The sequence below is a fragment of the Rhinolophus hipposideros genome (assembly GCF_964194185.1).
Source record: "Rhinolophus hipposideros genome assembly, chromosome: 22".
Classification (NCBI taxonomy): Eukaryota; Metazoa; Chordata; class Mammalia; order Chiroptera; family Rhinolophidae; genus Rhinolophus; species Rhinolophus hipposideros.
In genome coordinates, this window is record NC_138068.1 from 24,736,369 (window position 1) to 24,750,236 (window position 13,868).

Below are 13,868 nucleotides of genomic sequence, written 5' to 3' on the forward strand. Positions count from 1 at the left end.
GAGACCTTGAGAAGTCTGGGAGGGAGTGACAGGCCCTGCAAGTAAAGGGTGGAGGGATTGAGAGGAAGGGATGGTAAAAAACGACGGAAAGGAGGTGAGTAGCCTCTCCAATGGTAGGAGATCCAACAGTGCCCCTGGGACCCCCTCATCTGGGTCCATGTGGGGCAGACCACTGACTACACACTTGGAGGGTCCCCCCCATGAAGAGGATAGGAGTCAGCTGGGGCTGGAAAGTGACATTCCAGGGGTGTCTGAGAGTGGCACAGCAGGTAAGGCAGACCACCCCATGCTATTCTGTGGGAAAGTGCTGGACTCATTCCGGGTTTGTGCAAAGCCTGACCACAACTCGCCAGAACAGAATGTGGGGAGAGGGGCAGAAATGGCTCTGCCCCTGGGTCAAGGGCAAGATGATTTCTGTGCCAGGAACTAATAAAGGAGGAATTAAATTTGAGAAGAAAGATTCTCTAAGGAAAAAGAGGAAATGAGTTGGCTCTGTGTCCCAACACCCAGCCCTAAGTCTCCAACTTGCAATCAAACATCAAGAGGTTTCTGAAAGGCACAGGTTGGAAACAAAATGTTTTAGGTTTAGGCAACCCAGGGACAGGGACTAGAGATGATGAAGGGTGCAAGGAAGCTGATCAGCGCCTCTGGGGCCCAGTCTAAGAGACAGAGGTTTGAGTCTTGGGCTGAGGTTAAACCGAGGTCAGTTTCACCAGGGAAATGCGGGAAAGACAGCCGGGCGAGCAGAGAACATCAAAAGTAAAAGCTTGAAGCTTCAAAATAAGCAGCAAGTGCAGGACCAGTGAAGAGCACGGCGGGTACCTAGGAGAGGGAGATGAGGTGGAGAAACAGGACCTACGTCCTGGGGCGACCCCGAGGTGGTGGAGGTTTCTGAACGCAGCGTGGCAGGCTCCTCCGCCTCCGGCCGTGCTCCCCCACCGCGCAACCCCGTCTGCTCCCTGCCTGGGCCTCCCTTGTCCGGCTGGTCCCGCCTGCACTTCCTCTGGCCTCAGCCAGGCCGCAGCCCCCAGCCCCGGCGACCGACTCGCCAGGGTCCGCCCCGCAGCGGCGGCCCGGGCCCGGCCGCTCCTCCCCCGATGATGTCACGTCCCTGGCCGCCCCTCGGCCGGCCGCGCCGCCCCGCCCCCGCCTACCCCGGCCCCCCGTCCCCTGGGCCCGCCCGCTCCCGCCATCCCTCCTCCCGCCCGCGCTCCCTCCCTTCGGCTCCCGCTCCCCCGGGAGCGGTGGCGGCGGCGGCGGCGGCGGGATGGCCCGGGCCCGCGGCCAGGCCCCGGGGAGCGGAGGTCGGCGGCGGCCGCGGCGGGGCGGCGCGGGAACCGGGCCCCGGGGGGAGTCGGCCGGGCTGCTGCTGCTGCTGCTCCAGGTGCTGCCGCCCGGGGCTGCGGCAGGGCCAGGGCGCCGGGGCACGCGGGGCGCTGGCGGCGGCGGCGTCTGCTGGCCCGGCGCTGCCCCTGCCTTTCCCCGGGACGCGCGGCTGCTGCTGCTCCTGCCTCCGCTGCCGCCGCTGTCGCCGCCGCCGCCGCCGCCAAGCTCCGCGCCCGCAGCCTCCGCCTCCCGGATGGTAATCAGCGCCCCGCGCCGGCGCCGCGGGCGGGCGGGAGGTGGGGGCGGCGAGGGGGAAAGGGCGGGCACCGGCGCCCCCTCCTCGCCCGAGGCAGCTCCCGGGGCGCTCGCCCCCCCACCCCACCCCGACGACCGCGGCCCCGGGCAGCCGCCAGAGCGCGCCTCTGGGGCGCCTCCGCGCGGACCGGTGCCGGCTGCGCTCTCCCCTCCCCGCCCGCAGCCTGCCCGCCGGCGCTCAGGCCGCGGGGGAATCCCTCCGTCTCCCCGCCCCGCGCCCCGGGAGGGGAGGGCACAGCGCCCGCGCTCGCGGACCCGCTTTCTCCGAGGGAGCGCCCCAGAAGCTAGTGCGCACTGAGTCGCCGGGACTCCGCGCGGCGCGGCGCTGCGCTGTTAGAGGCGCCGAGTGCCGTCGGGTCCGGAGGAGCTGAGACACCCGCAGCCTCAGCGGGAGTGGGGGCGCCCACCCACTGCGCGCCCTCATGTTCCCTGCGCAGGACGCTCTGCCCCGCGGCGGGCTGAACCTGAAGGAGGAGCCGCTGCTGCCGGCCGGCCTGGGCTCCGTGCGCTCCTGGATGCAGGGCGCCGGCATCCTGGACGCCAGCACCGCGGCGCAGAGGTAAGTGCGCGGACGCGACCCTGCGCGCTCTGCTTGGACGGCTCCACGCCGCCTTCTCTCAGCTTGCTGCGCTGCTGGGCCGAGGGCTGGAGGGAGCCCTAATTCTGCACAGTCCCGGCAAGCTCTCCCGCCCACCCCACCCCGAGCGCCTGTGCCTCCTCCTGAGGCTGTGCGGCGGGCCGGGGCGGGGCTTCTGCCAACGCTCCGGCCTGTCCCGGCGCTGACTTCTGACTGTCGTTGGCCGACCCGTCCACGACTCTAGAGGAAGAGGTATCCAGCTGCCCGCCGTCCCTCACCCATTGCCCCACAGCCACCAGCCGTCAAGGAATGGCCAACCCCTCCCTCCTGGGCAGTCCCAGTGCCTCTCCTAGTCCAATTCCGCGGCTCTCTACCAGGAAAGGCATGAGACCCAGCCCCTTTCTGCTTTCCCACGCCCCTCGGAGTTGGAGGATGGGTGTGCCGGGCTGGAGAAGCGGCTGGGGGCTGAAGAGTGGGGAAAAGATGAGGTGGGCAGTCGGTTTGGCTGGAATGACTGGTTCTGGGAATGGGGCAGGGCCGCCTCTCAAGGTGTTTTTCTGGTGGGTCCTGCGGCAGGCAGGGTGTCCCTGGGAACCCAGCACCCACTCCCATCTCCTCTGACTCCTCTGCAGGAGTAGGTTCGGGGAGGGGGGGCCGGAGGGGGGTGAGGGGGTGAACTCCAGGATTTAAAAAGGAAGTTTAAAGATTTATTTACCTGCCCCAACAACACCTGGACCTCCAGCTTTTTGTACCTCCAGTTGTGAGCATGGGGAGGGGCACTAGGGAGGCCCTACCTCTGCCTCTGCAGACAGCTGGAGCATGTGAAAGCCTGGCTTCCCAGAGTTCTGAGCAGCTGCTTGTCCAGCAGCCTGAAGGGATTCTGAGAGGGGGTTGGCACACAGGCCACACGTTCACATCCCCAGTCCTGTCCAGAGAACACCACTCACAGTCCAGCCCAACCTTAACAGGCACCCACCTTGTTTCATACACAAACTGAACCAGTGATTCTGCACTCCTGTCCTTTCAGGACTGTCAGGAAGGAGCCCTGGGGGGCCCTCTCTGGAGCGCATCTCTTGAAAAAAAAGAGTCTTGCCTATGAATTAATTCACATGGTTTTACTCATGATATAACTATATTCCAGAAAACTGGAAAATAGAAAACAAAGTCCTACCTCTCTAATACAACTACTGTGAACATTTTAGTGTATTTCCTTCCCGTCTTTCTTGTCATTGACATATTTTTTTGTGCGCTATGGGTAGAATTCTGTATCTTGCCTGTTTTTCTGTTGGTTCTGTTTTTTGTTTTGTTATTTAACTTGAGATGGTCAGTTTTAATGGGGCCCCATTTTTTTCTCCACCACCAGTCGTGTGATGAGCACTCCCTGTAATAGTGGATGGGGAGTTTCACTGGGGCCTCTGGGGTTTTACGGTTCCTATTTCTCTCTGGCCCTCTCCTCCGTCGCAGCCCCAGAAAGCAGGTTTGATGAAGGGGAAGCAGATGGGACGGAGGCAGTGCCCTTGTACCCTGTGTGGGTGGAGGAAGTGTGCAGATGAGGCTTTTCCAAGGGATCAGGCCACCAGCAGTGTTGTGTGCACGAGGGGATCTTGACTGGTGTTGGGGAGTCCAATCTGAGTCCCCAGGGCCATACTGCTGGGACTCACATGGCTTCCCCAATTTGAAAAGGGGCATTTCTTCAGGCCTGGGCTGCTTATCTCCAAGTCCAGAGACTTCTTTGTCTTAGAACACAGATTGGGATCCCCCCCTCACCACCTCCACATTTGGTTGACTCTGGGCCACTTCCTTCCAGAGGGGAGCAGACTAATCCTTCCTCCTCATTCTTCCCGAGCTAGCCTGGTATCTCTCCCCTTTGGATCTAGGTCCTCAGGCAGTCATCTGCTCAGGTCTTCTCATCCTAAAACAGCAACAACCAAACTTCCTTTCCCATCCCTCCCTCCCTCTTCAACCTGTACCTGGTTCCTGTCCCTCTCTGAGAAACTTACCCAGGAGCACTCCCCGCAAGGCTGCTTGGGCTCTGACAGTTGTCTTAGATGCTCTCCCCACCTTTGCCGCCTAGCCACCTGGTTGTCAAGAGTTCTGAATAGTCCCTCTGTGTCCTACACCTGATCTCAGTGCCCATAGCCAACTGTTAACAGTGACGCACCCTGGCCCTCCACCACTGTCCTCCCTGGCTGAAGGTTAGTTGACCTGCCTCCGTTTCCCACCTCAGGCTCCTAGCCCGATGGTGCAGCCCTGGCTTCTCACCACTCCCCCAAAACCATCTGCCATAAAGAGGGGACCAAAGCAATATTTCCAAAGACTTTTGCTCTGATCATGTCCTTCCATAATTAAAAATTTCAGTGACCTGCACTTCTTCCCAGATAGTCAGCATTCAAGGCCCATCACAATCTGACACCAAACTTTCTTTCAGCCTCTGTATGATACATGGCATTCAGCAATGTTCCTTGAAACAATTCCCCTGCCTCCAGTACCCACACACCCACCAAATAAAGTCTTACAGCCTCAAAGCGACCCCACCCAGCACTTTATCTATGCCCTCTCACCCAGCTCAGGGGAATGGTTCTTGGTGCTGCCTAAGTTAGCTGTGCCCTACCCGCCCCGGGCTTCCTTGCCCTGCCATCCTATGGCTTCCTTTAGAGCAAGGATGGTGGCTTGTTCATCCTTGTGTCCACAGCATGAGGACAGGCTTGGGAAGTCAGAAGGGGGACAATGTGTATCTGCTGAAGGAAGCAGGAGTGCAGGTTAAAAGGTTCCCAAATCCCTTTCTGTTGGGCTCCCTTTTCCACGTTGGTGGTCTCCAGGATCTACCTGACCCCAGGAACCAGGGGTCAGGAGCAGCTGTTGCTCTCCTGCTTTACAATGCCAAGATTTTACAGAAGGAGGAGAAGTCCCAGAGCATAAGAACAGTGCCCTGCCAGGGAAGCTCTGCCAAGAGGAAGGAAAGTTATGAGCAAATGACGGGTAGGCTGCATACCCTCACACTGGGGGCAACAGGGAAGGCTGGTGCAGAGGGCTGCAAGGTCTTCCTAGTAGGGAACTCTGCGAAGGACTCTAGCCAATGCCGTGACTGTCTCTACTCTGTGCCAACAGGACTTTATCTCTGAGACCCATATCCCAGTCTGAGCCCACCTTCCCCGGACTCCCCTTCAGACCCATGTCTTCTTGCTAGAGGGCTCGGCACAGAAGCAGCTGTCCTCTCATTCTGATGTGATTCCCAGCCTGGGGAGACCCCTGGAGGACCCCTGCCAGCTCTCCCCCTTGAGCTGGTTCCAGCGCACTTGCAGGCCCCTGAGAGGGAAGCCAGCTGGGGCTGTCTTTCCTGTAAGCAGCTGCAGGCAAGCCTCCCTGCTAGGAAATGCTTTTGTTTGCTTTAATAATTAATAGCCGATCCTCTGCCTGGGACCTGGCAGGCAGGCCTGTGGGTGGGTGGCGAGAGGGTGGGCCTAGAGAAGCAGGGTGGGCAGTCTTTTTCTCCCTTGTTTGTGACCTTGGTGGCTGAAACAGTTTCCTGGAGCAGGTGATCAGAGCTGCTGCTGGGACAGTGGTAGCAGGAGGATATGAAACATCCCCCAAAGCCTCCTCTCCTTCCAGCAGGCCCCTCTGGACATAGGTTCTGAACAGCAGCCCCTAGCTCCCAGGTCCTCCTCTGCCTGCATTGTCAAGGGGGGTGTGCCCCAGCGAGCTGCTGCTTTTATCTTTCCTGGTCTGTGGCACAGCCAGGCTCTGGGCATGTCGGGCTGGGACAGGTTAGGCCAATAGATCTTGGCTGGGACCAGGAATGCCAGGCCCAGCTTGATGGTTACAAGCAGTCCCCGGGCCCACGGGATGCCTGCAGGGAGAATGGGGCCCAGTTCAAGACTTGGAGGAAGAGAGGATGCAGTGAAAAAGAAGGGGCCACTTATGCATTCATACCAGGATGGGAAAGGAAGAGCTGGATTTAGCAGAGACTAGGAAATCTGAGACAAGGGATGAGGTAATAGGAGATATACACTTTTTACTTCTTCTACCTCCTGGGGAGTCAAAAAGGAGCTTCCCACCATTGCTGATGACCTCAGAGCTTGTCCCCATTTCCCCAGCATCCCAGACTCCAAGACAAATCAGGTCCAAGCCAGGGCACTGCTCAGAACCTTGGGCTGTCAGGAAGGTAAGGTGAGGGGTAGGGGGAGGCAGAGGCCTGAGGGTGACTCTGGGGAGTGGCCAAAGCTCCAGCATCGGCCACTTGTCCCCTGAGGGTTACTTTAAATTGCTCATATTTAGAATAAGCATGTAGTCAAGGATGTAAGGAGCCAGGAGTAGCCTTCTGAGTAGAGCAGAGACTGTAAGGGAGGTGTTGTCTGTACTAAGCAGCTGTGGCAAGCTCCAACAGCTGCTGTGAGAAGGGCCCTGGGGCATTCTGCTTAGCCTCACAAAGGAGATCACCAGGGACCTCTGTTTGTGTGGGGCTGGGGGGCAGCAAAATCGCAGCCGGACAACTCAGCAGCCCCCAGCATGTCCCCATATGCACCCCCTGTACCTTGGAGCACAGGTCACCTGAATGGCCCAGGCTGTGAAGGTCAGGCTGTCCTTGGTGTTGACTGAACCTGGGCTCCCAGCACAGTTCTCAGGAAACCCATGCACACTGTGCTTGCTACAAGGCAGGTGTGCTCCTACCAAAAAGTAGCTGTGTGAACCAAAGCTTCTCCTTCACAGTCGCCTTTAACTTTGAGCTATTTCAGAACAGAAGATGGGAAGGGGTGAATGGGCCGTGGTGGAAATATGAAAATGAGCATTTTTTCCTCCCACATCGGGGTTCTTTAGGGCAGGAGCAAATGAACCACCACCTCAGCACACTCTGGAGTTGATAAGAAAGTCAACTTAAAAAGTGCCTTTTTAAGAAAGCCAGGAGATGTGTAATTTTGGAGTCTTTCAAAAAGTAGTTAATGTGGCTGTTTTCATCACTCAGCTGCATTTATCTGAAAAAGGCACTTACGTGGCAGACTTTGTGGACTAATGATGCTAAGTGAACGAGATGTTTCTCCATTATAGGCCCAGGAACATGGACCTGGTGAGGCAGTTCTTCTGCACATCTGTCGAGCTGCACTCAGGCCCCTGGGCTGTCGCTTGGCGGGCTTCCATCACACCACAGCCTCTGGGTCGCTGGTAGTTGGTACCCCGCCCATATACCCCTTGGTAAAGGGTCTGCTTCCCCTGCCAGCATCTGCTTCCTAAGGCTTTCCTAGGCTGCCAGAGCCTACTCTGCCCACTTGCACCCCAGGCCTGAAGTAGCTGAGAAGTGCTGCCAGAAGTCCTCAACCAAGGACTCACTGGAGTTGGTGGATAGATAAGTACCCCAGCTCCCTCCTGCAGCCCTCTGGTGGGATAACTCCAAAGCATGTATTCTAGACTGTTTCCAGAGCTCCCAGTGGGAAGAGCTGCAGTTGCCCACAGTGGCAACTTGTTGATAATGTGCCCTTTATAAACTGCCTTTCCTCTCTCTCTCTCACTCTCCACCCCCACCAGTGTTTCCCGGACTCGCCTCCTACATAAACTTTGACCTTGAGGGTCCTGCTGCTGGGGAAACCCAAATAAAAGACTTTCCTCTCGCAACATCAGGGGCTCTCCTCCTGCCTCCCTTCTTCCTTTTAGATAAAGGATTCATGTTCATAGACATCTTCGCAGTTTCTCCCCACACTCCAGTGGTTGACTTGGGCAATCCCACTTTGTAGACCACAGAATCCAAGACATTGGGCTTCATCCACATCAATCTGTCTCTAAGCTACTGTGAAAGCAGGCGGTGGCCCCACCTCCCACCTGTGTCTCCCGCATCGGCACCCAGGGTGTGCCCAGCAGGGCTCTCAGACCTCTCTGCATTCCATGTCTATCTTCCAAGTCGTTTGACCGTATCTCTGTGTTTCTTTCTTTCTGTTCTTTAACCGTGGTTTGTTTTCTCATTACAAGAGCATCAGCTATTCCCAAGGGGAGAAAAGCAAAAGTCTCCCCTTCCCCCTCCCCACCCCTCGCCCTTTGGGGCTTGCAGTTCCATTCAGGATGTTGGCTGGTCACCTACTGCACGTTGGGGGTGGAGGTGCCTGGGGGGCCAGGAGAAACAAGGCATAGTCCAGACCGGCCTCTGGTGCTCTCGACAATGGGCTGATCCTTGTATCTTTGTCTCTTGCTCATGAGAATTACCAGAATGTCTTCGAAGCAAAATCTCTTCTACTTCACCTTGAGCTTCTCACGTGTCCGGCAGGAGTATGAACAGGGTAAACTGGAGAAATTTGCAGACCAGGAGCAACCCGGGGTGTGCTCGCAGGGGACTTGTTCATTCTGCAGTCTTCCGGTCTGCAGGAGGCTGGGGCTGTTACATTATTCTGTTGTTCATGACAGCGATCCTGTCTCAGAGCTGTACACTGGCCACTTCGGTACCGCTGCTTTGTCCAGGAGGCCGATTGTGCCTCAGAACCACTAAGGGCAAGAGAGGATGATGCTGGGCTGTCTTAGGGGAAGTGGAACTTGGCCTGATCCCACTGTGAGCAGGCAGTGTAGCCCTTCCGTATTCCCCAGCGGGCAGCACCACTGTCCACGAATCCCAGACAGGGGTACCTAACCTCTCTCCCTGGGAACCCCCTCCTGTGGGGAAGGTGGGCCCTGTGAAGGGAGCTTGGCTTGGGGCTTAGGCCAGGTTTCCCAGGTCTAATCCTTAGGAGACTGACAGGAGCCAGTAGGCCGCCAGGACTCAGGACTGACTGATATTTGCCAAGAGGGATAGATGAGAGAGGAAGCTCTGGGCCAGCATCATTGATTTACTGTTGGTCTGGGAAGTACAAGCGTGTCTATGTAGAAAGGGCATTTTGAATGGCTTAGGGGATTGTGTTACTGCCCAGCATCCAGCCCTCCTCCCTTAAGACCTTTTTCTTTCTCTGTACCCGCCCGCCCTCCCTGCTATCTGAAAGCTTTCCTGGGCTAGATGACAGAATAAAGGGCCAAGTGATCTGGGATGGCTCCACAAGCCCGCCCCCTTCTGGCCTTCTCTCCTCCCAGGTGGTCCTGGAACCTATCCACCAGAGCTTCTCTACCCCTAAGTGGTCCTGGGGGCAGGAGGGAGGAGTCAAGGTTGCCACCTTATTAGCATATTCATCAACAGTAATCAGGGACCTGCTGTGATCAAAGCCCTCTTCAGACTTCCCTGCCTCTGGGCAAATGGAAAATGGGAGGGTCAAGGCCTGAACTTGAAAGGACTGTAGCCTTAGGGGGAGGAGAAATGGGGAAGGGGGAGAAAGGATGGAGGATGAAGGGAAAAAGATGGTGTCTCTAGAGAAAGGAACAAGTGCAGAAAAAAACCTTTCATGGGAAAGAGAAGGTGTTGGTGCCCCTCCCACCCACCCCCACCGCATTCATCTTGATCTGGACAAGACCCATCACTGCTGCCTCTGAAACCAGCATTTCACAGAGACCACTGAGGCCCCCAAGCAGGCTTTCAAAAGGAGGAACAATTTTTATTTCATGGTTTACGTATTTACTGTAATCTGTACGAGCAAAAACACAACAAAGCCTCTCACGCCCATGCATGACATCCCAGATATTATGGCTTCACATGAGCCTGTGTAAGAACCAGTAGATGTTAAATTATATGAAGAAAAAACTAGTGATGAATATGGCAGACACTGTCACAGTGGTAAGACTCTGGTCTAAATGGCTCTCGAGGCAGTGCCACTATCCCCCTTCTCTGCATCCCTGCACCGGCCTCTCGCTTAACACCGCACTGCACTCTCCCCAGCGGCGGCGTCTTCTAAGTGCTGCCTGGCTTCAGAACCTTCTGGTGGCTTTTAGTTGTGTTTCCCAAACCACGCCCCTCAACAAAAGCTCTCTCTAGTCAAGTAAGCATAGTCTATTATTTATCTATTGCCACATAAAAAAAATTGCCCCAAAACTCAGCAACATAAGACTACAAACATCTCACACAGCTTCTGAGAGTCAGACATCAGGGAGCAGCTTAGCTGGGAGGTTCTGGCTCAGGGTTTCTTATGAGGCTGCAGTCAAGGGCTGTGGTCATGTGAAGGCACAGCTGGGGCTGGTGGATGGGCTTCCAAGGTGGCTCCCTCGAGTTAATTCTGGCTGTTGGCAGGAGGCCTCTGTTCTCCATGTGGACCTTCCTTAGGGCTGCTTAAGTGTCCTCACAGCATAGCAGCCAGCTTCCCCCTGAGTGGCGATCCAAGAGAGGGAACAAGGCAGAAGATATAACATCTTTTATGACCTAACATTGGAAATCATATGCTGTCACTTGTGCCATATTCTATCGGCCACCCAGACCAATCCTGACAGTATGGGAGGGATCCCCACAAGGATGTGAATACCAGGAGGTGGGGATCACAGGGAACCATCTTGGAGGCTGGCTGCCACACATGGGGAGCACTGGCCTGAGACAGGTCAAGCAGGGGCCATTCCTGGAGCGTGTCCCACGGCCCCCCACATACATATGTGTATGCTCTGAAGCCATATTTTCTAGCAATTGTGGCCATAGCACCCTTTTGTAGAGGAAGGGTCTGGAGCTCTGAGAGATCTAAGGAACACTCTTCGGAAGACCTTGACCTAGAAAAGAATGTCTAACCTCTATTTTTTGTGTCCCTGCATAGTCTAGCACTTCTTTTCTTTTTTTTAATTTACTGGGGTGACATTTGTTAGTAAAATTACATAGATTTCAGGTGTAATAGCACTTCTAATATAGCCTTTTCTCTCTTCACTTCACTTTTTGAAATCTGTGGTCCAGTGATACTAATCCTCACACCTACAGCCTATTTCTTATGCTCTTTGATCTGTTCTCTTGTTTGCATCTGTTGAACTCCTATTCATTCCTCAAGAACCAGGGATAAAGCCACCACCCCCATGAAGTCTTCCCCTCATCTCTCACAGAAAGAATTCATTTTTTTCTTCCTTTGCTTCTGTAGTTTTTCATAGAGTAACATCTTTTGGGAGGCACCCACCACTTTGTCTTGAGTTATAACTCTCTGTCTTCCCTCCCCTTCTAGTCATTTAACTCCAGCCCCACCCAGTCAATGCCATGTGTCCAATGCTTGGTACATCTCTGGGGTTCAGGAAGTATTTGATGAATAGGGCCTTGGTTCTTCTCCTCTTTCTCTCACCCTGGTCTTGCTTCTGGGAATGGTTTCTGATGAGCGGGAGAAAGCCCTTGGCAAGGCCAGACCAGAAGATCCTTCTGCTCAAGGGAGCCAGTGGCTGTCTTTCCCAAAGTGTGGAAGCATATACCTCCACACCTGGGGAGGGCATGCCCCGCCTTCAGTCATAGCCCAGGATCCGGACTATGCAATCTAGTGGCCCTTAGCCAGTTTCATGTCTCTGAGGGTGTGCTGGACATCGTCATCTCCCAGGCAGTGCTGCAGGCTCACGTATACAGCCGTGGACTGGGGTATATACAGTGGATATTTGTTTCAGAACCACCCAGCTGCCCCTTGATGCCCTAAAGGGCTGTCACAGGAGCCTCTGGTCAGCAAGATAGGTTGTTCATACATTTGATTTTGGAGATCAACCTTTCAAAATATGGGGCCCAGGGAAGAGCCTTGAGGGACACCTCTGTTGTGACCTGCTGTGCCCCCTGTTCCCAAGGGAGCAGGCTGGGGTGACCTCTGGGCTTAGAGGCCTCTGTCTGGAACTAAGATGGCCCTGGCAAGGGTGGTTTGGGCCTATCCAATTTATGGCTTGCCCAGACTCTTGACATGTAAGAGCCAAGTCCTGGCCAGCCCACCAACCTGGTTAGAGACGATGAGGTCTTTCTCTTCCAAGGGTACTTTGGAAGTACCCTTGGTTTCCCAGCTCTTTTCCTTCTGCAGTGGCGTGGGCCTGGCACGAGCACATTTTGAGAAGCAGCCTCCCTCCAACCTCAGGAAATCCAATTTCTTCCACTTCGTGCTGGCCATGTATGACCGGCAGGGGCAGCCCGTGGAGGTGGAGCGCACAGCCTTCATTGACTTCGTGGAAAAGGACCGAGTGAGAGGCTCGTGGGCTCAGCTGGCCAGGGCATGGGGGAGAGGAGGCAGGAGGGCTTCAGGGACCTCACTTCCAATGGATAGATGGTTGAGGAGTGGAGAAAGGGGAGTGAATGGATAGAAGGGAGGGAAAGAGGGTAGGGCTAGGGAGGAGGGTTGGTGGGGTAGCTGGAGGGTCCCTGGGAACATCAGAGCATCCTCCCCATCTTGGCCCTGCAGGAGCCTGGCGCGGAAAAGACGAACAACGGGATCCATTACCGCCTCAGGCTGGTGTATAACAATGGTGAGTGAAGCCCACTGCCCACTGGGTACCAAAGCCCATGTGACACATAATGAATGCCCTGTTGTCAGGGCTGAGGAGGCCCCTGGCTCCAGGTAGGGAGGGTGTGGAGTCCAGTCCAGTCATTAGAGGCCACAGATGCTCCCCGTCCAGCAAGCCCTCTCCTCTTCCTTCCCTTAGGACTTCGGACAGAACAGGACCTCTATGTGCGTCTGATTGACTCCATGTCCAAACAGGTGAGCCAACCCAGAGGATACTCAGGCCATCCCACCCTCTTCTCGGAGCCCAGCTCCTGGGGGGGTCTAAGTGAGCAGCCTTGTCCCTGCCCCTGCCTCCCTGTGCCGTCATCCCCACTGGCCTGGCTCCGTCGGTTCTCACCCCAGCTTATGGCAGGAAGATTATGGTCCTTGCCCTTAGTCTAGGAAAAGGCAATGTTTTTCAAAGACTGCTATCCTAGGTCACATTCCCTAGAAGCCCAGCCTAGATGGGGATTCAGGTGCATGGGGTTTATTGGGGAGACAGAAAGGGGGCTCTCAGGAGAAGGGAGAGAGGAAAGCAGGACAGGGCAGGGTAGGGTCTCAGCTGGAGTCCAGCCTCAGCCTGATCCACAGGGAACTCTGAAGAAGGAATGACATCAGAGTTGTCCCCACCTTGAGACAAGGACACCAGGATTCTGTGCCCTGTATCAGTCAGTCATTGGCTGGGGAACACTCCCAAGGGGAGCCTGTAACCTAGACGTTTTCAGGCAAGGCAGCTCCTATCTGCTGAGAACCATTCTCAACAGAAAGCCAGTAGCAGCCAACACTAACTGCCTCTGGGGATGGGTGCACTGATCCAGGAAAGGGGACTGGGTGGGGCCCCAGAGCTTCTACTGCAGCCCCTCAGCACCCTGATGGGCTGTGCAGAAAAGTTATGCACACTGGTAAGGAGGGAGCTGAATCTCAAACCGGCCCATCAGTTGTCCCCCTACCCCAATGCAAGGTGGAGACTTGAGCTTTCCCTCACAGCCAGGGTCTTCCAGCAGCCTCCACACAACCCCAGAACCGAGGCAGAAATGGTTGTTTTCTAGAAAGGCTCTGGTCCCCATGGTGGGAGAGACAGACCAGATTGTGACAAAGTGGGATTGTGTGGGGGACAAGTGTGGAAGAGGTTGGAGGAAGACTGAGAGAAAGGGACCCCCCCCCCACCAAGTGGGAAGAGGCTGGGAAGCCCAGGGGTTATAGACTGGGAAGCCAGATTTGCAGTTTAGGAAGCTCACTCCTTGTTTCAGGAGTGGAGGCCAGAGGATCCGTTAGGAGCCTGACCCAATAGTCCAAGGGAGAGATGCTGGCCTGGAGCGGGGAAATGACAAGGTTGGGGGAAGAGGATGATT

At 55.9% G+C, this 13,868-nt stretch overlaps 1 protein-coding gene across 6 annotated transcripts in view; it reads left to right on the forward strand.

Annotated features, from left to right (window-relative positions):
• Positions 1–1,267: 1,267 nt before the first annotated feature.
• EBF4 (EBF family member 4) overlaps positions 1,268–13,868 on the forward strand; it is a gene marked incomplete at its 5' end in the record, with an annotated part of 54,086 nt that continues 41,485 nt past the window's right edge. For all 6 annotated transcript variants that reach the window (XM_081034303.1, XM_081034307.1, XM_081034305.1 and 3 more), the window contains 5 exons: positions 1,268–1,582; positions 2,079–2,200; positions 12,061–12,217; positions 12,436–12,499; positions 12,677–12,732. In XM_081034303.1, the coding sequence (XP_080890429.1) occupies positions 1,268–1,582; positions 2,079–2,200; positions 12,061–12,217; positions 12,436–12,499; positions 12,677–12,732 (714 nt within the window). The remainder of the gene's footprint in view (positions 1,583–2,078; positions 2,201–12,060; positions 12,218–12,435; positions 12,500–12,676; positions 12,733–13,868) is intronic.